The 24,188-nt window shown below is 37.7% G+C and overlaps 1 protein-coding gene across 6 annotated transcripts in view; it reads left to right on the top strand.

Annotated features, from left to right (window-relative positions):
• The window catches only part of LOC123877355 (latrophilin Cirl), a 494,916-nt gene that overhangs the window by 462,126 nt on the left and 8,602 nt on the right, over positions 1 to 24,188 (top strand). For 4 of the 6 annotated variants that reach the window (XM_045924022.1, XM_045924017.1, XM_045924019.1 and 1 more), the window contains exons 3-21: positions 5,710 to 5,899; positions 9,195 to 9,301; positions 9,882 to 10,090; positions 10,969 to 11,119; positions 11,624 to 11,749; positions 12,890 to 13,031; positions 13,480 to 13,643; positions 14,171 to 14,272; positions 14,769 to 14,899; positions 15,530 to 15,680; positions 16,036 to 16,203; positions 16,909 to 17,031; positions 17,348 to 17,529; positions 17,623 to 17,750; positions 18,213 to 18,438; positions 18,980 to 19,145; positions 20,071 to 20,285; positions 20,734 to 20,831; positions 21,435 to 21,603. In XM_045924022.1, coding sequence (XP_045779978.1) covers positions 5,710 to 5,899; positions 9,195 to 9,301; positions 9,882 to 10,090; positions 10,969 to 11,119; positions 11,624 to 11,749; positions 12,890 to 13,031; positions 13,480 to 13,643; positions 14,171 to 14,272; positions 14,769 to 14,899; positions 15,530 to 15,680; positions 16,036 to 16,203; positions 16,909 to 17,031; positions 17,348 to 17,529; positions 17,623 to 17,750; positions 18,213 to 18,438; positions 18,980 to 19,145; positions 20,071 to 20,285; positions 20,734 to 20,831; positions 21,435 to 21,603 — 2,948 coding nt within the window. The remainder of the gene's footprint in view (positions 1 to 5,709; positions 5,900 to 9,194; positions 9,302 to 9,881; positions 10,091 to 10,968; positions 11,120 to 11,623; positions 11,750 to 12,889; positions 13,032 to 13,479; positions 13,644 to 14,170; positions 14,273 to 14,768; positions 14,900 to 15,529; positions 15,681 to 16,035; positions 16,204 to 16,908; positions 17,032 to 17,347; positions 17,530 to 17,622; positions 17,751 to 18,212; positions 18,439 to 18,979; positions 19,146 to 20,070; positions 20,286 to 20,733; positions 20,832 to 21,434; positions 21,604 to 24,188) is intronic. The other 2 variants (XM_045924020.1, XM_045924021.1) reach the window with 2 other exon arrangements.

The following is a 24,188-nucleotide window of genomic DNA, read 5'->3' as shown; positions in this document are numbered from 1 at the left end:
TAGGGGTCATAAATTACACCGCAGCTAGTATAAACCCTATCTCGCTAAAGTGGCAAATTGAAAAAGCACTTTTATAGTATATTTATGGGTCCCCGCAGGCCCCGTGTCACTTGGTGTCACGAAAAGATTTCCCTCAATTTTTTAGTTCAGGTGATGTTTGGATTGTTGCTTTTGTGTCCTTTTTGGACCCTCCCGCTGAAGGATTGGGTCAATAATGGCGCACCTGTTATTTGATATGACGCGATATAAAGCGAGTGAATGTTCATATTACGATTGCCTACAACCTTTTGCTATGTCTGTGACCACCTTGAGATAGAAGAATATTTTGCATAATATTATGTTAGATTGAAATACATAACAAGCAGGATTCGAAATTGTCATGACCAATATATGTACATATTTTGATCATTACTATCAATTATTCATAAATTCAAGATTATAAAGTGATCAGTGTTTTACCTACAGGTAAATTTCATTTTTTACTTTATCCCCGAAAAAAGACTCACAAAACTATCAGTAAATTATACTTAAGTCTACTTTAATGTCTAGTATGTATTTTATAAGTGCTATTTTCAATAATAATAATTAATACTGTCAAAAATTTATTAAATTCATAAAATATTATTGTAATCAAATAAAATAATCTGCATTAATTTCTAACCGAAAATCCACTAACTCAAACCGAAACCGGCCGACCAAAACCATTACTTTCATAATAAAATTTAGCCTAATCCCATAGGCCACTGCTGACACCGATTAATGGCACGCGAAATTAAATTCACCACCGTCATTGTTGCATTTTAGCATAACACAACCCAATTTAAACCCTAGGACAATAACACAAAAGTTATTTTTAAATGGCAACATTAATATGCGATTCCTACTGTTCGACACTTGAATATCGAATGACGTCCACATGTATTCTCTAACGAGTTTCCATGATAGGGGCTTATTATCTTAACGTTATCAAAACGTACGATTGTAAACCTTATTTGAAAAGCAATAAGGAGATGTTATATGCATTATAAAGTGGTAGTTTTATTCGAGAAGGGGTAGTTGTAGCAGAAAGGAGTTGTTTAGTAAAACACCAAGTTAATTGCAATTTTACGTGTGCAGAAGTGCTCTCGGTGGATTAATAAACGATATTTCAAAATGTAATGTTTCAACGATTAGTGTAGGAGCTTTAGGCTGAGTGTCCATCGTCTTTATAGGTACCTATAATATACTAGATAAGTAATTCACCGGGTGTGGTGGCGCTCTTTAGGGAAGGTCTATGTCCAACAATGGACATCCACAGGCTGATGATGACATGGTTTGCTTGGATTTAAATTTTGAACTGAGTATTCTATGCAAGTAATTTAAAAAGTTGTCAAAAAACAGCCTGCACACCCTGCACATGCCCAGGATGCCAGCTATCTCTTATCAAAAGCCAAAATCGAAACGGATGAGTTGTGAAAAGACAACAGACGGACAGACAGACACACTTTCACATGTATAGGTAATATTAGTATGGATAAATATCAATAACGGATTTGGGGGAAACGTAAAAATACATTTTTTTTGTATTCTCCAGTCATCTATCCATCCGAGATGTACCTACTAGTTGTATCTTTTTTTTTATTTAGATACAAGTTAGCCCTTGACTGCAATCTATCAAAGCCTTCAGAACCGGGAATCTATGTAAAAGGTTTCCCTAATTTCTTCTGAAATAACATACATCATATTATTATGGTATATTTAGTTTCTGTTAACCAAACTTCCCCGCAAACTTATAATGGGAAAATTTGTAAACCACCACTGAAACCCGGGAAAAATAATTACCCTATCCCCCTTTACGAGAATCCCGTAAATTGTTTTGGACCCTTCATAACAAGTAGCACTGGACAGTCGCTATAAATCATTTTTATTACCCCCCCCACCCCCTCTTACGGGGGTGTCTAAGATTAAAGGTGATCGCACATCTGTACGACGTCATACGGCGAAAAATTACGCCAAAGCGCCAAAAAATATGCAAGAATTGAGGATAAAAACAAATCTTGTCGATTTTTACACGACTGCCCAAAAAAGGAGTGTAATATTTTTAGTTTACATATACATAGGTATGTGTGTGTATGTGAATTTCTTTATACCACAATAACTTCAAAATATCTGAACAGATTTGGATTTATGGGATTTCTTTAAAATCATTACGTCAGCCCCAGTGATATTAGCTAACATTTTTTTTATTCAATATGTTAAGATGAATGTGTTTTTACGCCCAATCGTTGTTGTTGAGCTGATATTTTCGGGGGCACGTTTTTTTCGTCAAAGAATACGCTCGATTGATCTCAGCTTAAACTTTTCTATCAGGCATATACATTTCAATTCATAGTTATTTAACAAAATGTCTACGTCGCGTGCTGATTAATGTACGATCACCATTAGGGAAGGGGTGACTTGAGATTTCCTCGACGATACGAGGTGTTATTTTCGAAGGGTTTAAAATAGTTTCGCGTATCGATCTTATCTTTTATATCGATACAAACTGCAGTTTTGCGTGCACCGGGTACCCGAGTAGTGCTGCGCCGAGGACGGCTGTTATCGATAATGGGGATTTATAACCCGTTTCGAATTTGTTGCTTCCTTTTGAGTGGATTGCAATTTGAATTTACTTCAATGTACACAGCAGTGGAATACTTTACTTAATGCTCTCTGTTTTTTAACCTCCACCCAAAAAGAGGGGTGTTATAAGTTTGACGTGTGTATCGTGTATCTGTCTGTGGCATCGTAGCTCCTAAAGTAATGAACCGATTATAATTTAGTTTTTTTTTTTTTTTAAAGGTGGCTTGATCGAGAGTTTTCTTAGAGCTGTACTTAATCCAAGAATATCTGTTCAGCTGTTTGAAAGTTATCAGCTCTTTTCTAGTTACTATAACCTTTACTTATCGGAGGTGTTATAAATTTTTAATTTACACTTGTTGCTATATAGTTTATCGTGAAATAAAATGCGGTACCTACTAGATAAATAAAAGAAGAGTTTTAGTTCCTAATAAATAAATAAAAATACGAAAAAATATCGCATGTTAGTTATGTGTCACCAGTTTAAATTAAAGCCAATTATTTTATCAACGGCGACAAAATTGTCACGGGACTATTATATGACTATTTTGAAATTTCAAACTAGAAATGATAGTACATTTAATTGATGATATGAAAACATCAAATATCAGTTATCTTTGAATAAAACGTTTTCGATAAATTAGTATTTGTGACACGAAAAAAGTAAACAACCTACAATCAGTTGCTTAAAATAGTCGTTAATATTTCACTTTTCCACCCACTCTATAATTTTGTAGTACCTAAGATTCCACTTACTACAAAACACCTTTGAGACTGATATTGTGATGACTTAAATTGACCGCGACAGTATAATTTATACGCATATGACATCAAATCTGTGTATAAAATATCTCATAATTGCAGCAATTAATTCTACGCAGTTAATGAGATTGTATCGTTTGTCAGAGCGATAAACTAAAGGTCGAATGTAATTATTTATCGATAATTACGTCCCCTCACTCGTAGCATTTAGTTATTTATTAGTAAAAAACGTAATAGCCCAACTTTAACTGGGAAATTTTGATTAAACCCGTGTTACACTAATGTTTTAAACTCGATATAATTTATTGTGGAGTCCAATCGGTATTTTATCGCAACACTAATTTACTGGTGAAGTTTAGATTAATAACTCCATTTTTTCGCCATAATGCGGGCGCGCTATAAAAGAAAATTGCCCGTCGAATAGCTTAGCCTATATTCTTGGGGGTTTTATCGACACATTTCTAATTTACATGAGAAGCAACCCTATTATGAGATTCGAGGCAGTATATTATGTATTGTTCGCGAGCTTCATTTCGTTGTATGACGTAGCGAAAACAGCTTAAACGATCTGTCTGTGCAGTCATTAATTTGCCCAGATTTATTATATCCTATCCAGAATATGCACACCTAACCCGACGTGAAGTTTTAACGATAAATGTTAGGGGTGCGTCCAATGCATCTTGGATTTCGCGTTTAAAAAGTAATTCATAGAATATTGGCGTCGATGGACAGCACTTCAGTCGTGGAAATATTGTTTCACGCCCTTGTTTGCCCGGCTGATGAATCGCTCGGAATTGATTATGAAACGTTGAGTCGACAGTTTTTGCGTTTTTGTCTTTCATTGGGTGTTTGCTTTTGAATTGGTAAATGGTTCCTGGACGTAACGATCCGATGAACAATGTCCGCGCCGTTTAATTGGATTTATTTTTGGGCGCGCGATGTTTTTGGAACGTTGTTTTTCTGGAGCGGGAATGGATGGCGGGGCCGCGGCAGCTTATTTTCAGGGACCGGTAGTTAGGTGCTAAGTTATTTGCGCTTGTGAATTCACTGGATGCCGCGAGTATTTTTGACTCGAAAAATAAAAGCCTTTTTCGGGGTTCCGTACCCGAAACGCCAACGGGACCCTGTTAGCCTTCGTTTTCTACTCGTCTGTCCGTCCATCCATCCATCTGTCTGTCAGCGGACTGCATCTCATGAACCGTAGTAGCTAGAGAGATCTAATTTGTGTGTATTTGTATGTAATTCCATTTTCGCTCTATTTAACAACAAATAATAAAAATTTCAAAATAGCCACCATATACATATATATAAAAAAATTAAAGAATTACATAATCTTGTACGATGATACGGAACCCTTCGAAATCTGACTTGCACTTGACCGATTTTTTTAGTAACTCATTTTATCGATAACAAGTTTTATACGCAAGAGCAAACCTATCATGAATTTACTTGTTTATTCAACGTAGACTTGTTTGCCAATCTTTCTACCTATAATCCTGGTTTGGGTCGGTTAAGCCGCTCTATGGATATAGGCTATAGAATTTTCCATTCCGTTTTGTCAAACTGCTAGCGCTTAACCAAATTGATATTGAATTGAAATTACCAATCATACGAAATTTTATCCTTTTCGAGAAAAAATGGGATAAACTTCTTTATTGTACAGTATCTGACCCTTCTTGCTTCTTTGGGGTCGTGCAGGTCCTTGAGCTCCTGTATCACGTTCGCCGTCTCATTGTGATACATTGTGAATCTCACTCGTGATTGGCTGACTTCATAGTAATGTTGCTGCAACAATGCATTACAGTCAATAGTGAACCTAATCCTGGGATTTTCTTAGGTCAAAGACTCTATATTAAACTAGTGAATAAAAAAATTAGGTGTACTTAAAATATGTCTGACATCATGAGGAAACTTGCATACCTGAGAGTTCTCTATAATATTCTTAAAGGTGGCGACAAGTTTTTTATTCAGATACAAGTTGCCTTTGACTGCAATCTCACTTGGTGGTAAGTGATGATGCAGTCTAAGACGGAAAGGGGCTTACCTATAAGGGGTATGGCAGTTTTATAATATTAAACCCATACCCCTTTGGTTTCTATACAGCATTGTACCGGAACGCTAAATCGCTTGGCGGTACAGCTTTGCCGGTAGGGTGGTAACCCGCCAAGCCTTCCACCAGACCAGACCAAAACTATAAAATTCCAAATTCCTACCGGGAATCGAACCCGGTACCTTCCTATAAGACCACAACGCTTAGCACCAGTGAGGTCAGAGGTTGATGATGGTGATGATTATGTCTGGTATTGTTTGAGGCAGAAGATTTATTTTTATTTTTTTCTCTTTTTTCAGAACCAAGATATGAAACGGCGTACGCGTGCGAAGGGAAAACGTTGAAGATTGGGTGCGGGGAGGGCTCCGTCATCCACCTCATAAGGGCGAACTATGGAAGGTTCTCGATCACCATCTGCAACGACCACGGCAACACCGACTGGAGTGTCAACTGCATGAGCACGAGGAGTTTACGGGTTTTACATAGCAGGTTAGTACCACGTCCACTGGTTGACATCTTCTTCTCCAATCCAATCCATCCAATCCAATCCATTCAATCCAATCCATCCAATCCAATCCATCCAATCCAATACATCCAATCCAATCCACCCAATCCAATCCATTTCACCCAATCCATGAGCCTGTATGCATCCACTGCTGGACATAGGCCTTTCCAAGAGCGCGTCACCAAACACGGTCCTCCGCCTTCCTCATCCACCCGCTCCCCGCCACCTTCTTCAGGTCATAGGTCCAACGGGCTGGAGACTGTCCTACACTGCGCGTACCAATACGCGGTCTCCACTCCAGAACACGTCTGTCGCATCGGCCGTCTTCTTCTTCTGCCTCTCCACTATGGAAGGTTGGTCGTTATCTCGTCATAATAATTTTCTTGTCTTTCCCCAATCTTTCTTTTCTCCGAGAAGGTTCCCCCAATTTGTTTACCTTATAATCTAAACTAAAGTAGGCACAGAAATTTAGTAGTAGGCGAAAATGAATAGGTTTTATTCATTAGGTTGTAACTGGACACGTATTATTGTGTTTGCTTTTAATTAATTATCGCAATGATGTATTATTAATTATTATTATTACTATTGCTTTTATAGCCAGGTGAATTGCATGGAATCAAATTGTCTAAACATATATTCACACATAAGTACCGTACCCGGCTCGAAAGATTACACATCGATTAAATCTTTTTAGATTGCACTTTGCTTAGACTTAAGTTTCAGTTAAAATGAGACAGACTAATGCAAGCGGTATAGTGCTGTTTCATTTTGGTCGTGTAAAATGTAGTCTAAGTCACCCGGATCAACAACGAATAAATTGAAACTTCATTCATCAAAATCAGCCCAGTAGTTTAGGCGCTACGGTGGAACACACTTAAATACAAACCTACATACATACACTGTTTAAATCAAATCCCTTTCTTTTAGCTCTGCCGTAGTCGGGTAAAAAGAAATGGGTCAGCTAGTTTATTAAAACCATGTGTACAGGGCCTTATAGAAATTCCAATTTTCGCTAAAATATGGCACGTAACTATATCGGGATTAAACCTAACAATACTGCGGTTTAATTTGTAGCTTTAGTATTATTGTGGTAATGGCAGCGGCGGTTGCTTTGTGTGGGTATAGCTTTATTATTGACCGATGACAAACAATATGTACATACATACCTGATAGTATATATAAAATATCTAAATACCTTTTAGCTGATAGGTATCAGCTAAGGGTGGTTACGCACTTATCCAATCCGAATCTGTGAAAATAGTTCCGAAGTAGTCATACAGTGTACAGTTCGTACAGGGTGTAACCAGGACGCTAGCAAAAACGAAGACAGGTGATAATAGTATATTACTGATAAGATACCATTAAAAATATGTAATAGTTCTGTATTTTTAAAAGTTCACAGCAAATAAAACATCTGACTGACATTTGACGTTGATAGATCATTCAGTCAGTCAGTGTGAGGTTTTCCTTTTATATATTTAGATACTAGAGGATGCCCGCGACTTCGTCCGCGTGGATTTAGGTTTTTAAAGATCCCGTGGGAACTGTTTGATTTTCTGGGATAAAATGCCTATGTCAATTACAGGGACGCAAGCTGCCTCGGTACCTTTCATACAAATTGGTTAAGCGGATGGGTTTTTAGGAATCCCGTGGGATCTCTTTGATTTTCCGGGATAAAAAATAGCCTATGTCCGTCCCCGGGATATAAGCTAACCGTGTACCAAATTTTGTCAGAATCGGTTAAACTGTTGGGCCGTGAAATGGTAGCAGACAGACAGACAGACAGACACACTTTTGCAATTATAATATTAGTATGGATAGGTATTGAGTAAAGATCTGTAATGAAAAAATAACGGTTACTTTCGGTCGAGGAAATACCGAAATGTATTTACAATTTCGTAATAGACTTGTAAGTAACTTTTAACAACGTAACGCAAATGGTTATAGCATTATAGAGGTTGGTGGCATCCGAAATTAAATATTCGCCCGAGTTTATTATATTTGGTGAGAGATTGCCTTGGTGCCCGTCTCAAAATGGCGCCTTAAATTGATTGTTGATAAATGACGCTGTTTTATTTTAAACTAGCCGATGCCCGCGACTTCGCCCGCGTGGATTTAGGTTTTTCGAAATCCTGTGGGAACTCTTTGATTTTCCGGGATAAAAAGTAGCCTATGTGCTAATCCAAGATATTATCTATCTCCATTCCAAATTTCAGCCAAATCCGTCCAGTAGTTTTTGCGTGAAGGAGAAACACACACACACACACACACACACACACACACACACACACACACACACACACACACACACACACACACACACACACACACACACACACACACACACACACACACACACACACACACACACACACCACACACACACACACACACACACACACACACACAGACACACAGACACACCCACACACACACACACACACACACTCAGACACACAGACACACAGACACACACACACACACACACACACACACACACACAAACTTTCGCCTTTATAATATTAGTGTGATTAATATTATCTGTATTTATATAAGGATAAGCTCACTAACTCACTGATTGATCTATGAACGCACATGGTATGCAGATAGCTATTATGACGCAGACATCCTCTAAGAAAGGATTTTTGATAATTCAAGCCCTAAAGGGGTAAAACAGGTGTTTTTAATAATAAAATAGCGAGCAAAGCAGGCGGGTCACCTGATATTAAGTGATTACCACCGCCCATGAACATTTGCAGCACCAGAAGTACCGCCAATGCGTTGCCGGCCTTTCAGGAATTTGTTGGTCCGCCCCTTGAATACCCCACGTAATCTAGTGGGAACACCGCCGATGGCAGTTGATTCTATAGTTTGCATGTGCGTGAAAAATTCCTGAAAGGCTGGCAACGCACTGGCGGTTCATCGCTTAGCCACCCACCTGCTCGTATGCTCGTTATTTGTACTTATTAAAATTTAAAAAATCAAAGAGTTCCCACGGGTTTTTGAAAATCAAAATTCACACGGATGAAGTCCGAACCAGATACTTTTGATTAATTTTAGTTTAATGATGTTTCTACAGATGCAGTATGATTAATTTTAGTTTTATGTTGTTTCTACAGATACAGTATGATTAATTTTAGTTTTATGTTGTTTCTACAGATACAGTATGATTAATTTTAGTTTTATGTTGTTTCTACAGAAACAGTATGATTAATTTTAGTTTTATGTTGTTTCTGCAGATGCAGTATGATTAATTTTAGTTTTATGTTGTTTCCACAGATGCAGTATGCACCAGAACTGCAGTATATTGGCCAGTACGAACATGTTCGGCGATCCATGTCCGAATACATTGAAATATTTAGAAGCTCACTATCAATGTGTACCAGGTAAAGTTTACTCTTTGTAATTTTTTTTTTAATTTACGTGTTTTTTTTAAATTTATTTATCAGTATGCCCAAGAATTCCTTATAATTTATATCTCGTCAAACTGCACAGCAGTTTATTAGCGAGTTAGCGCTCATAAAAGATTACCCCATGCCTTTATCTATAGCTAATACTTACTCTGATAATCGTTCTCTAATATATTATCTAGTTACTTTACTATTCTATAAACTACTTACATACTTGATGGTGAGTGATGATACGGTTTGAATCTGAAATAGAAGAACGCTAAATCATGATCATCTGCTGTATCTGGTATAGTAATAGTACCTAACTAGCCTCCGCCAAAATATTTACTACCTAGGCAGTCCAGAAGCAAACTTACCCAGCTGAAATCGAACCAAATACCTTTTTGAAAGTGTCACAGGTGTAAATCTTAGATTTATGTGTTTCTTGTTCAGTTCTTTTCTTTTTTTTTTTGGTAAGCAAAAAACAGCAGCAGGTATCTGGGATTTAGTTTTAGAATCTTATTTTAATTAAATAGCAATGAGAAACCAAAATAATATATAAAATGTTCTTTTCCAGCATCAACAACCAGTACAACAACAAGGCCTTCCCCTCCCTGGCTGATTACCTCCCAGCCGACTGTGTGGAGGTCCACTGCGCTGCCAATGCCCAAAAACCCAGTACTCTCCCCTCAAGAGAAGAAGAAACCCACTGTGATCACACCGCCAACCTTCCGACCGCATATCACACTGCCTCCTGAAGTGCAGCTTGGAAATATTGCCACTAAGGTATGATTTCCATTGAAGGGGAGCAACATCTTGCTTTTTTTTTAAAGAATATTAGTCATTTTAATCGTGACTAACATTCCCCTTTCCCCTCCAACTAAGCGTTAAGCTTGTGCTAGAAGTGGGTATACGACAATAGTGCAACGGGTGGGAATTGAACCGCCGACTTTCGGATTTTAGTCCGCTCTTATAACCGTTGAGCTATTGAGGCTTATCATCATCATCATTATGACAACCCATCGCCGTCCCACTGTCGCCTCTCAGAGTGACAAGGGCTTAGGGCATAGTCTGCTACGCTGGCCCAGCGCGGATTAGCAGACTTCACACACCTTGGAGATCATTATGGATAGCTCTCAGATATACAGGTTTTCTCACGATGGTTTTCCTGCAGTGTTAAAGCAAGTGATATTTAACCGCTTAAAACGCACATAACTCCAAAAAAATAAGAGTGCGTGCCCGAAATCGAACCCTGGACTTCCCTAATAGGAACCCCTAGGTTATCGCTGCATTTAACTTAGAGGAGCAACTCTGAACTGCTAGGCAATTTGAATAAAACAACAGGAAGTGTTACCAAGGATCATTAGCAGTGGAATCAAATTCAGTTGTGTTACCAGCTTCCATTTTTCTGCTTCTTCTAAATTACAATGTGGGATTTTCCAAGGGGCAGATAAACAAATTCCTTGAAAGCCAGCAACAGTTTGGCGGTTCCTCTAATGTTTTTAGCTTATTGAGCGGCAGTAATTATCCGCCTGCTTGCTTCCTCTTATCTATCTTCTTACAGTACGATCCTCTCTAATCTTCTTTGGGATCATCTTCTCATATAAAGTAACATTAATTAAGGAATGATTATTAAAAATCATGTAAATAATCTAATATTTCAGAAAACAACAACAAGACAACCAGATTCGTCATCAGAAAGAGAACCACCACAGGTAGAGAAGATACCAGATGTCAAAGAAGAAACTCCAAAGGTGGCGGAGACAGACAGCAGTCCGAAAATGGACAAACCGAAGGAAAAAGACGATGAAATTTGTAAGTTGATACCTATATTATATTACTTTGTTTGAACTAAGGAGTTGAATTTCTTCAGAAACTAGCAATTAAGCAGTTAAGTTGATCCTGATGAGCAATATCAGCAATATACTTAACCAATGCTTGGCTGCAGAATTGTGAAGTTTGTAATAGAATATGCTGACCTCACTAAAAACAATAAAATCCCGTGGGAACTCTTTGATTTTCCGGGATAAAAAGTATCCCTTCCCCGGGATGTGAGCTAACTCTGTACTAAACATCAAAATTGCTTAAACTGTTGGACCGTGAAAAGCTAGCAGATAGACAGACAGACAGAAAACAGACAGACACACTTTCGCATTTAGAATATTTGTATGGAGTATGGATGTTAATTCCATTGATTCATAGACCTTTTAATATACCTACCTATGATATAATATAGAAATAACGTTAGACAAAAATATGATCACTATGACATACCTATAGAAATGAATTTTATAAAAAAATATGTCTTGACTCTTTCAGCAGCAGTAACTGATGAAACCCTCCATTGGGCACCCAAAGACGAAGTTGCAGACCCAACTATACATATGCCTAAAGAGAATCGACCACTGGAAAGCGACGTTCTTGACGAGTTCAATAAAGCATTTTGTAAGTAATAAGAAGTTTTTGTTCATAAGATTGAGCAATGATACAAAATATTATGTACTAGAGGATGCCCGCGACTTCGTCCGCGTGGATTTAGGTTTCTGAAGATCCCGTGGGAACTGTTTGGTTTCCGGGATAAAAAGTTGTCTATGTCAATAACATGGACGTAAGCTACCTCGGTACCAAATTTCATACAAATCGGTTCAGCGGATGGGTCTTTAGGAATCCCGTGGGAACTCTTTGATTTTCCGGGACAAAAAATAGCCTATGTCCGTTCCCGGGGTATAAGCTAACTCTGTACCAAACGTCAAAATCGGTTAAACTGTTGGGGCGTGAAAAGGTAGCAGACAGACAGACAGACAGACTTTTTTCATTTTGATTTCACTAGTTTAGCGCTGTTTATTCGAAATTTCATTCACATTTCATTTCTACTTAGACAGTCTTCATACATTCAGATTGTATGCCTACATATCCCAATTTATTCACGTGAAAGAAAAGGAATTCCTTTGTTACATTACCATCGGGCCAACATGTCCAATAGTATACACAATTTTATTGTATTTGCGTATTTACTTAGTATCTTTTTTCGCTACTATTGTTCGTGGGTTCAGAAGGTTTGATATGTTAGACATTTACATACAGTATTATTTGATTCGGTTACATTTGATTTATGAAAAGGACTATTTGCAATTTTATGTAAATAATAAAATTTTGGAGCAAAACTTCTTGTGAGAATTATGACGTATGGGTTCCTATATCAAAAGGTACAACAGAGGCTGCGAGAGGTTACGAACGAGCACCACAAAATACCTGCTGATCGTGCACGTGCCTTGCCATCAAAAATTTTTTTTTCTAGCGTCATACTGTGATTGTTTGGTGTATTTGTCTCATCCATATATTTCGATCCATATATATAATACATATTATTTTATTATAATATATCCATATGATATAATATTATATATATTCTTTAAGGTTTTTAGTTTTAGGTTCATTGTTTTAATAATTTGGATTTAAGATGTTCTGAAATTAAATAGTTATACTTAAAAAAATAGAACCTATGTAAATACCAATATTAATTATATAGATAAAGGAAAAAAAGAGGAATGAAGACTTTTTTTAAAGTCCTGTTATCTCTTGCAGCTACAATCGCAACGCCAGCTATCGGCCGAAGAACCTACTGTCCACAGATCAACGCTCGCGGTCTCCATTGGAACTGGACGCTGGTTGGCACATACGCTGTTCAACCTTGTCCTGGAGGAGCTACTGGGTTGGCAAGATGGAAGTAAGATTTTGACATTTACTAGTTCCTGCTTCAAATTAAGCCACAACGAGCGATTATTGTCCATGTAAGACAAAAGTTACGATTACTACGGTGTATCGATGTAGGTACCTATTACCAAACAGTCCATCATGTGTGTTAAGCGATGCGGTTTTTAGTGATACATTTTTGTCCGCCGCAGACAATAATTGTCCTCTGCTCAGGATGAAATTTCCTTGGTGTGGATGAACACAATGAAGTTGCTAAATGCAGCGTAAAGCGTCATCCAAACTTGCGCGACCAAAGCGACTACGAAACGGGAACACGCGTCTCGTTCTACGATATTTAATGGCGTCATGCACACCTACCCAACCACTTTAGCTGTGCGTATAATATAGATTCGCGTTGTGGACATCCCCGCATCGCGTCTTGCATCCCTTGCAACCATTACATGTGTTAATTATATTTCTAGATGTACCCTCACATCCCACCCTTACATTGAAGAGGAGCGACCAAGAAGACGCGGCAGTTCAGGACTGCAATCAGGAGAAAACTACCACGATTTAGGTCTGGATCCACCGAATGAAAGACAAATGCAGCTTATTAGAAGATTGGGGTCTGAGGCTTTGCTAAAAGGTTAGTTCTATTTGGCATCAGAATAAAAAACTACACAATGATCTTGGCACTGGGCGATTGTTGAGGAGATGTGTCTACGCATAGGTATTGTACTCTCCTGCAGTGCGAGAAGTGGAAGTTTGACGATTAATCGTGTAGCGAAACAAGCACCCCCGCCATCGCGCTTTTGTACCACAAAAATGATCAATAAATCATCTACTGTGCAAGTACAAGGTCAAAGTTCTTTTTAAATGTTAGGAACTGAATTTTGTCAGGCAGGACAAAACACGCAAATGCAAATAAGTTACAACTTTTGTGTCAATTTGGTATATGTAGTTTAATCCTTGATGGTGAGAAAATGAAAATCATAAATATGTAGATATTTTAACGTTTCAACTATAAATAAAAGAATTTCAAAAAAATGTTTCAACTATCTATCTAACTGAATCAGATTTATACCAGATTGATTAGCTGAAGACTACCTTAGAGAAATATGATTAATAGGGGATAATCAAGAGACTTAAATGAATTCTTTGCAATAATTTCAGGTCGCGATGGTGATTCTCCAGAACATTTGATTGACTACCGTGGCTCAGTTAATATGCCAGACGCGCAAGCTAGCCTTAATCTTATTGGAGACTTGATGTACTGTAAGTTATTCAAACAAGCTATTTAGTATTTCTCTGGGGTTTTGAATATCGACTTTATAAATGGATCTATTATGAATTGTGGTCTTCCTTTATTCTGTTCCTTAGATTGTTTTAGTCAAAGTTGATTTGGAATTTAATAGGATATAGGTTATCCTGCTTTACTGTTACCTAGATACATTTCGCTATCGTCTATCTACAAACATGAAGCGATAAGAGTCGAACCTTCTGGCCTTGAAGTTTTTCCAGCTAATTTACCAATCATAATTGTCTGCAGCAGGCGGTACCTATCTGTCTTAATACATGGCCCAGGTCCGAGAACTTACGCTGCTTGATGGTTTTAACTAACTCGGCCTTCTTCTGTAAGTTTTTCTGTTTCTGTGTGTTCTTCTGTCTGTGTGTTCCAGGCAAGAACCTCAGCGATAGACACCTTAGCCGTCCAGCTTACAGTAATTTGTACCTAACAACCTGTTAAATATTAATTTTTTTGTTTTTGCAGCGGACTCGATACCAGAATGGCACGGTGCTACACCAGACCTCAGTGAGTGCAGGTCCGTCTGGCTGAACAGTTTGGAAGCCAGGGTCCGAGAAGGCGAATCACTGCTGAGCATTAGCAACGATCTAGCGCAGGTATGTTTTTGTTATTACTATGCATTTAATTTATTTTAAGGCGAAGAGAATTTGGAAATACGTAAAGAATTGGAAACGAGATGAAAAATAACTGAATAAGTTGATGGTAGGTATCTTCAATGGGGTTTTTTATTCCATTACAAGTTAGTCCCTGACTGCGATGGACCTAGAATTATGAAATTTTGCAGGTAGGTAGGTCTTATAGCACAAGTAAAGGAAAAAGTTCGAAAACCGTGAATTTTTGCTTGCATCACAAAAAAAATTAAAATGTGTTCATGAAAATATAATAATAATTTTCAATTTTTAAAGTAAGATAACTATACCAAGTCGGGTATCATATGAAAGGGCTTTACCTGAACATTCTAAAACGGATTTTCATTTATTTTTATGCATAATCGTTTTTGATTTATCGTGCAAAATGGCAGAAAAAATACCCGAGTGCGGAACCCTCGGTGCGCGAGTCCGACTCGCACTTGGCTGGTTTTTATTTATTTTTATGCATTATAGTTTTTGATTTATCGTGAAAAAACCCGAGTACGAAACCCTCAGTGCGCGAGTCTCAGGCGCACTTGGCCGGTTTTTTCTCGATTAAAAAGCATGAAGTATCTAATAAAATATAATTTGTTCAAGGTGACTTCATCAAAAAGTCTCTACGGAGGTGACATGATGACAACAACAAGCATTATGAAGAAGCTCGCCCAACGCATGTCGCAGAACATAAAATCCTTTCCCGACCCCGAGGCCATTGTTACTGATATGCTACTTGGAGTTATTAAGACTGGTAAGTTTTGTATAACACCTGAAAATGATTAAGTACTCGTACTAACCTTAGGCGTAAGTGAAGATTTCAAAGTACCCACATTTTTGAGGTCAGATAAAAAAATATATAATATTCTTCAAACTTTTATGTCTTGAAGCTTTAGTTGAAACCGTAGAAATGGAATTATTTAATTATTCTCCTGAAGTTTTTGGGATTATATCGTTGCAAAGTCAAAAAATTTGCTGCCAGTCGCGAGCCTATTGCTCTAAAATTTAGAGTCTTTATATGTAAAATTATGTTCCGTCCCTTTTTAGCAATATTAAAAAGAAAAGGATGCAGATATTCTAAATCTATGTTATAACCTATTATTCTTTAGGTTCAAACCTGTTAGAAGAAAGCCAACGTGCGTCCTGGTCAGACCTCAGCGCAGACGCACAGAACAGAGTAGCGAGTGCGCTGCTCACACAGCTGGAAGAAAACGCGTTTCTGTTGGCTGACGCTGTCACCAAAGAGAAGACCATCTTGCAGATTGTGAAGAATATTTGTAAGTATAAGTGTAAATTACTATTCACAAATACACCATAAGGATATTAAGGGCTAATTGGAACATTTACAATATCCTCAAATCATCATGTAAACAAATTAATAAGAAAATAGAAGTTTCGTCATTTGACATAACCTCAAAAACGCAGTAAGGGAGCAAGTCATGGTCAGGACTTGTTCACTATTTTTATATTATCATATTATTATTAAGTATGAGATAACTAGAGGATGTCCGCGACTTCGTCCGCGTGGATTTATGTTTTTAAAGATCCCGTGGTAACTGTTTGATTTTCCGGGATAAACAGTAGCCTTTGTCCGTCCCCGGGATATAAGCTAACCCTGTACCAAATTTCGTCAGAATTGGTTAAACTGTTGGGCCGTGAAAAGGTAGCAGACAGACGGACACACTTTCGCATTTATAATATTAGTACGGATGATAATAATTATGTAGCACAACGTTGCTAATCTGCCTCTGACTCCCGTATGGTATAAAGTCTCAATTTTATTTGCTAACAGAAATATTCTCTAGTTATCACCCATTCATCACGCTGGATATTTCTTTTGTGATGCAACATGTCAACCATAATTGGTGTGCTCATAATATAAGTTGTTCGACTTGTTTGTCTATTTATGGTAAGAATATAGTCTGTGATCTTCATTGTGCTTTCATAAAGTCCATGGTTTTAACATTAGTATTTTTCTCCAGGTCTTTCCGTAAGAGTCCTAGAAGTAAAGAACGTAGAAGACGAAACATTTCCATCGGTCATCGCTCAAGAACAATGGAAGGCTTCTGAGGACACGATCACCATACCCAAAGCTGCTTTACTTGGTAACTACTTCTTATCTACTACTATTAATAGGAGATTTTTTAAATCCATTCCCATTGAAAAAATTTACTTATATTCAGTTGGATAAGCGTCAAATACTCAAGTTCAAATAAAAAAAAAAAAAAAAAAACAATTCCTTGTAGAATTTTGTAAACTTGACCAGTTCATAAGCTTTTTATTTGACGACATACAGTAAAATTGGAAAGATTCACGCATATCCAGAAAAATAGCCAGATGTGATAATCAAAGAAAAAGAAAATGTTTAAAATCTAAATCCCTAGATATATAATATTTCTTATAAAATCGATTTACTTTCAGAAAATCACCAAATCGACCTAGTCAGGATAGTCTTTTTCGCGTTTGATCGTCTCGAAGAAATCCTTCCACCTACATTCGGAAAGAGCCCACAGTTTGCTGCCTACACTTCTGATCCGGCATCTTCTACCAGCATCAACTCTGAACGGGAGAAGAAAAACATCACCAGGGTTTTGAACTCTAAGGTAAGTGCTTTAGAACTCATATTTAGTAAAATTATTTCTCATGTAATGTTCATACTTAATGTAATGCCATGTCTAATTATTATTATTGTTCAGGTTATATCAGCAAGCTTGGGGAATGGCCGACACATACAACTTTCACAAATGGTACGCCTCACCATGAAGCACTTGAAAACTGAAAATGTCACCAACCCAGCCTGCGTCTTTTGGGATTACACTTTACAGTAAGTACCTATTGCATAAGTAAAATTTGTTCAAATAAATAAGTTTATTAATCACAATCAAAAGAAAATGGTAACAATCAATACATTTTTTAAATCTATGTATCCCAAATTTATCCAGTTAAATCCTATTTGAAAATCGAATTCTAAATAATTCAAATATACAAAATATACATATATGAAAATAAAGCATTCTTAAAATGGGGCTAGATACAGATTTGAGTTTGATTTGGGACAGGAAGAAAAATCTGTAGTCATATACTGGTTGAATTTCTTGGAAATATTCCTGCACATTGTACTTCTAGACATTCTAAGCTCCTTAAAAATAACATTCCATACCCTCTAACATTCCATAATTTATAAAGTCTAAATTTCAGCTTTTCATAACTTTCTTATGGAAAAACTTATTTCCAGTCCTGATATCATATCGAAATACCCACATAATTGAGTTGTTTTCTTTCACAGCGGCTGGTCACACGAAGGTTGCCAAGTGGAATGGTCGAACCTCACCCACACAGGTTGCGCGTGTTCCCATCTCACCAACTTCGCGATCCTGATGGATGTTCACGGAGTAACCCTCAGCGCAACCCACCAGATGGCGCTGCGGCTGGTGACAGTGGTTGGTTGCGCAATCTCCGCGGTTGCGCTACTGGCTGCGATCATTGTGTTCCAGTGTTTTAGGAACATGAAGGTGAGTTAAATTATACCTCTAGAAATCGCGCTAAGAAACCACTGAAGCCATGAATTGCTCATAGCTAAGAGTCCAAGGAACTGGAATGCTGACGCTTCACAGGAAAAGGGTCGTTAGAGGACCTCCATGAAGCTACGGACAACATCAGCAGCATCCAGGATCTGCGGAGTCGCAGGGAGCCCCTGGACATAAGCGGCACAAGATCGTGGAGTATGAAAATTTAGAGTAGGTCCAGCAGTTGTCTATCGGTTGAGATGATCAATCCGATATCGGATGATGATTGTTGATCAGTGGAATTGCCAGCTTCCATATTCTGTAAGTTTTTGCTACTCGGTCAGAAGCTGTCACTTCAATAAAAAAATGACGAGTTTTAAAACTTACATTAGCTACCAACCACTATACGACAATTCTACAACAATAGAGGATTCCCGGTGTTTTAATTGTTTTTGAAAAGCACTTGCTTTTTCCAGAACATGAAGATACGTCGTTGAGGAAAATTGGCTCCAGAATTTGCAGCTAATATTTTTTTTCCTATTTCTAGTCGGATCGCGTGCTTATCCACAAGAATCTGTGCGTGTGTCTCCTGATCGCCGAGGTGGTGTTTTTATTCGGGATCGATCAGACTCAGGACCGTATAATGTGCGGCATTATCGCTGGACTCCTGCACTATTTCTTCTTAGCGGCTTTCGCTTGGATGTTTCTAGAAGGTGAGCCTTTTTAACCCCCGACCCAAAAAGATGGGTGTTATGAGTTTGACGTGTGTATCTGTGTATCTGTGTGTCTGTGTATCTGTGTATCTGTCTGTGGCATCGTAGCGCCTAAACGAATGAACCAATTTGAATTTACTTTTTTTTGTTTGAAAGGTGGCTTGATCGAGAGTGTTCTTAGCTATAATCCAAAAAAATTGGTTCAGCCGTTTAAGAGTTATCAGCTCTTTTCTAGTTTTCTTGTAGAAAAGAAGGTTAGATAACCGTTAGGTTCATAATATTATGTCAATTGACAAATGTCAAGCTGTCAAGATGGACGTTGCCTAAATACATAATTATTTATTTGAAAATGATGTTTTGGAAAACTCAGATACTTTAGATCGTAGGCGCGGAATAGTCCAAGAAAATCAGTTCAGCCGTTTGAAAGTTATCGGGTCTTTTCGGTCTTTTCTAGTTACTGTAACCTTCACTTGTCGGGGGTGTTATAAATTTATAATTTACACTTGTTTATTATTTTGATCATTACCTATTTGGTCATTGGTAGTTTGAGGGGCTGCGTTTATCTTGATAACTAACATACTAAGTTTTATTTACTTTGGCAATGCGGCGGTGGCGCGTGACAAGCTCCGCTAGCAATATGGCAGACTATTTTTTTTATTCAGATACAAGTTAGCCCTTGACTGCAATCTCACCTGGTGGTAAATGAAGATGCAGTCTAAGATAGAAGCCGGAAGGGGGGAAGGGAGGGTTTACCAAACACATTCCCTTTTTGATTTCTAAACGGTATCGTACCGGAACGCTAAATCGCTTGGCGGCACGGGTTTGCCGGTAAGGTGGTAACTAGCCACGGCCGAAGCCTCCCACCAGACAACTAGATTATCAGTTTCTACGTCTGGAAAGCTAATGTTATGCGATATCCTTCCAGGGTTCCACCTATATGCGATGCTAGTGGAAGTGTTCGAGCCGGAACGCCCCAGAGCTCGGTGGTACTGTGCAGGGGCGTACTTGGCGCCCGCGCTTGTTGTACTAGCATCAGCATCTTCCTTCCCCACGGGGTATGGGACCCCACACCAATGCTGGCTGACCACTGACCGGTGGTTTATCTTGAGCTTTGTGGTGCCAGCTGGGTTGGTGTTACTGGTAAGTTAAAATTTTGTGTCAGTCGATATTGATCTATTAAAAATTTAGTAAAACTTCACTAAGAGTATCTTGAGAGTAACTCAGATCATTTTTCTTTATTTTACTTTCGTCCATATTTAAAATGGCCGCCAAATAGAACAGCTGTTTGAAGGCAAAAAAATTATCGAGGCGTTTTAAAGTAGTAAAAGTGCCTAATAGTTAGGTACTTTTACTTCAAAACATAATAAAAGTTTTGTGAACCCCTTTTAAAAAAATGTAACGCAATTTTGAAAAATTTCAAGCTTGCGCAGGCAATTTTTCAAACATGACGACTATTTAGTCGTCAGAAATATAAATTGGAAAATTGCGTTTTTTTTACCTAAAGTGTTTTCAAATCGTTAAATCAGATATGAAACTGTCTTTTTAGAACATTTTCTTTAGATTTTCAAATGATTTCTTTATATTTCAGGCCAATTGGTTATGTCTGATCTTCGTGAGTTATTTGATGTGTCGTCACTCCACGGTATCTATCAAAGCGAAAGAAAACTCTAAATTATATAAAATAAGGTAAGTTAAATCCCTGCCTAGACAAAGTTTGTCTAAGCTTGTGTAAAGCTTAGACAAAGTATGAATAGAACCTGCGGTTACTAAAATTTGGTTCTTTTAATCTAGAATATTCTTCCAGTTAGTGTATTTTCAATAATTACTGGAACCAATAGCTTAGTGCTTTTCGAAATGTAGAGTTTTAGCCAATTTCGGTCACAGTTTTAGTTATATCAACTGCTACTTCTACTACTATTGGTTTTTCGTATCCATTTTTAACCCCCGACCCAAAAAAAGGGGTGTTACAAGTTTGACGTGTGTATCTGTGTATCTGTCTGTGGCATCGTAGCTCCTAAACTAATGAACCGATTTTAATTTAGTTTTTCTTGTTTGAAAGGTGGCTTAATCGAGAGTGTTCTTAGCTATAATCCAAGAAAATCGGTTCAGCCGTTTGAAAGTTATCAGCCCTTTTCTAGTTACTGTAACGTTCACTTGTCGGGGGTGTTATAAATTTTTAATTTACACTTGTAATGTTCAAACGTCTACAGAATGCAACGTTCGGTTTTACGTTAACAATATGTGTGTGATTTTAGGAAGCCTCATACAACATAAATCTTTTTCCCCCAGGGTATGGCTAAACAGTTCAGTTGTCCTCGCCGTCCTGCTAGGCCTGACTTGGACCTTTGGGCTGCTTTACCTGAACGAGCAGACGGTGGGCGTGGCCTACACCTTCACCATACTCAACTCGCTGCAGGGACTCTTCATATTCATCTTCTACTGCTTGCAGAACGAAATTGTGAGTACTTCTTGACTTTTAAGCGAAGTAAATGGACGTTCGGAATGGCCATATGGCCATATACCAGCATCATTAATCGTTGTATAATGTATTATAGACTATATGAGTGAGCGAGACAGAGTACAGCTTCGCTTCAATAGGCCAATGAACGAACGTGACGATAAACGTATCATTGGCTGAACAGCGCTTATTCTTGTTCATATGAGTGAGCAAGATAGACTAAGGTCTATCAATACTTAACAAAATAGAACTCAAAGGAATAGTGAATACTTAACAAAAGGTAAGCCTTTTGTTAAGTATTCACTATCCTATGACTCATTTTGCTCTTTGGCAAAGATTGCTCTTGACTCACTCGCGAATCTACCCTCACAGTCTAATCCGGTGATTCTCAGATTTGGCGCAAATCACATATCAGGTCAAATAAAAAAATAATGAATGAAGTTACAGATGAGAATTGCATTACAAAAGAACTCTTGTATATTCAGCTACGGGTGCCCCAAAATTCAAAATTGTAACTACAAAGGTTACTTCAGAAATAATATTTTTGATATTAAAAACTCACCTCCTTCTGCGGGTAAAACAGGAGTCTCAGGAAAAATCGCTATGATTTTCAAAGAAGACGGTTTTAAACGAGCTCGAGTTTTTCACATATTAATATATACATCCTGAGAAGCAATTAAAATGCATTTTCACACGTACGAATCATTTAATTACGTCATAAAAAAATAACAAATGTTTGGCACAGAAAAAAAGTCATTACCTGCAACTGAGATGGCACCTCCAAAATATCCTTCTAGTATACATATTGCCTTCCGTTCTCCCCTGCCCCGTACTAAGCCATAATCAGTCTATCTAGGCATGTTGCGGAAAGTGGCCGTGCACTTGTAGAAAAAAAAATATTTACGCTTTTAGTGCCAAAACTGGTGTTTGGCACGACTTTTCACTCTTTACCTTCAACATCATTTTAGGACAAATAATTAGTTTTTCTTAATAATTTTATCTTCTTTCATGCACTAATAACAACATAAGTATGTAGTTTGATGTTCATATATATTGCATTTTAAAATACGACGTTAGACAATTAAAACTGCCAAAACCTCATTTACGCTCTATCATTACCGTAATTTTCCTTCCGTTTTTAAATTGAAGGTAATGATGTTGAATTGAAGGAGGTGATCAATTTTTCAGGAAATAATGTTGTTCCAAAATTGTGTAATTTTCTTCATATCCTTTGACATTAAATCACGTGACAAAATATTGATCTTCAGTAATTCTTTAACTTATCAGTTGAATTAGTAGCCCATATTGTTCCAAGCAATTTAGATATAACTATTCAAAATTATTGCACCTCGTGGTATTTCAATATTAAAAATAACCATCATATATCGATTTTAGAAACTACCATAGTGAAAAGAAATAGTCAAAAACGCGCGAAAAAAAATTAGCGCAGGCTAAAAACACAAAAAACAAACAAAAACGAAGAACTAAAGAAAGATCTAGAAAAATATGCGAAACGTAAAGAAGAATGATGGAGTCCTTTCATTCCTTCTTGGATATTAGGGCTACAGCAGTTGTTTTCTAGGTCTCCCTACCTTTGGTTGCTGCTTTGACATGGTTCCACGAGAATTCCATTCTTTTAAGGTCTGCTTCAATGGGCCTCCTCTAGGAGTTTGTTGTTCGACCAGGTCTCATTTGACCGCCAGGCTGCCAGATAGGCACGTTTCAATAAATGCCGCTTGAGCAACGTTTTCTTCCTCTCTTCGCAAAATATGCCCGACCAATCACAATCGCCTCAAAGCTATTTCCTTATTAACTGGGAGTTGCTGGCATTTGTACCACAAGTCCTCATTTCTGATCGTGTTAGACCAGAAAATGCGGGGAATAACACTGAAACTCTTATTGTGGAAAACCTGAATTCTGTGGATTAGCGATATAGTTGTTTCCACGTTTCACACCTGTATAAGAAGAATGAATTTACAAGCGATTCAAACAGAGAGAGCTTTAGCTTTTATAATCCAGTTATTGACATCAGCCTTGGCACCGCCGCTAGGAGAAATGATGCTACCGAGGTTATAGAACTCCTCCACCTGTTTAATTGGTTTGTCTTCTAAATAAAATGGTTCTGAAGCAGTAGTACTTATCCTCATCTTCACTGTTTTCTTTGTGGTAATCGGCAGACTAGTTAAGGAACTTTGTCTTGTAGGTATTTTGATTTGGACTTAATGTATTCGAGTCAATCTGATATGAGAACAAGGTCATCTGCATAGTCAAGGTCTTCAAGTTGCCTACTGCTCCATGATATCCCTTTCGGACTATTGGTGACACGACGCATAACTTCGTCGATAAGCAAGATAAATAACAGTGGTGAGGAAGACATCCTTACTTAACTCTTCGGATTATTTTGAGACTAAAGAAGAATAGAAAATCAAAACTCTTTGTTGACTCCAAGACAACAAAGAGTACAGAGAAAAAAAATACGTGAAAATTAAAAAAACATATAAAAAAAATAAAAAGAAGTAAGCCGATTGAGAAAATACTGTTTAAGATAACAAGGGATTTAGAAGAAAATCATCCACAGAAAAATA

This window comes from Maniola jurtina, chromosome 23, assembly GCF_905333055.1.
Source record: "Maniola jurtina chromosome 23, ilManJurt1.1, whole genome shotgun sequence".
In the NCBI taxonomy this organism is placed as follows: Eukaryota; Metazoa; Arthropoda; class Insecta; order Lepidoptera; family Nymphalidae; genus Maniola; species Maniola jurtina.
Note: the sequence above shows the minus strand (reverse complement) of the source record. Positions and strands in the feature narration are given on the sequence as shown.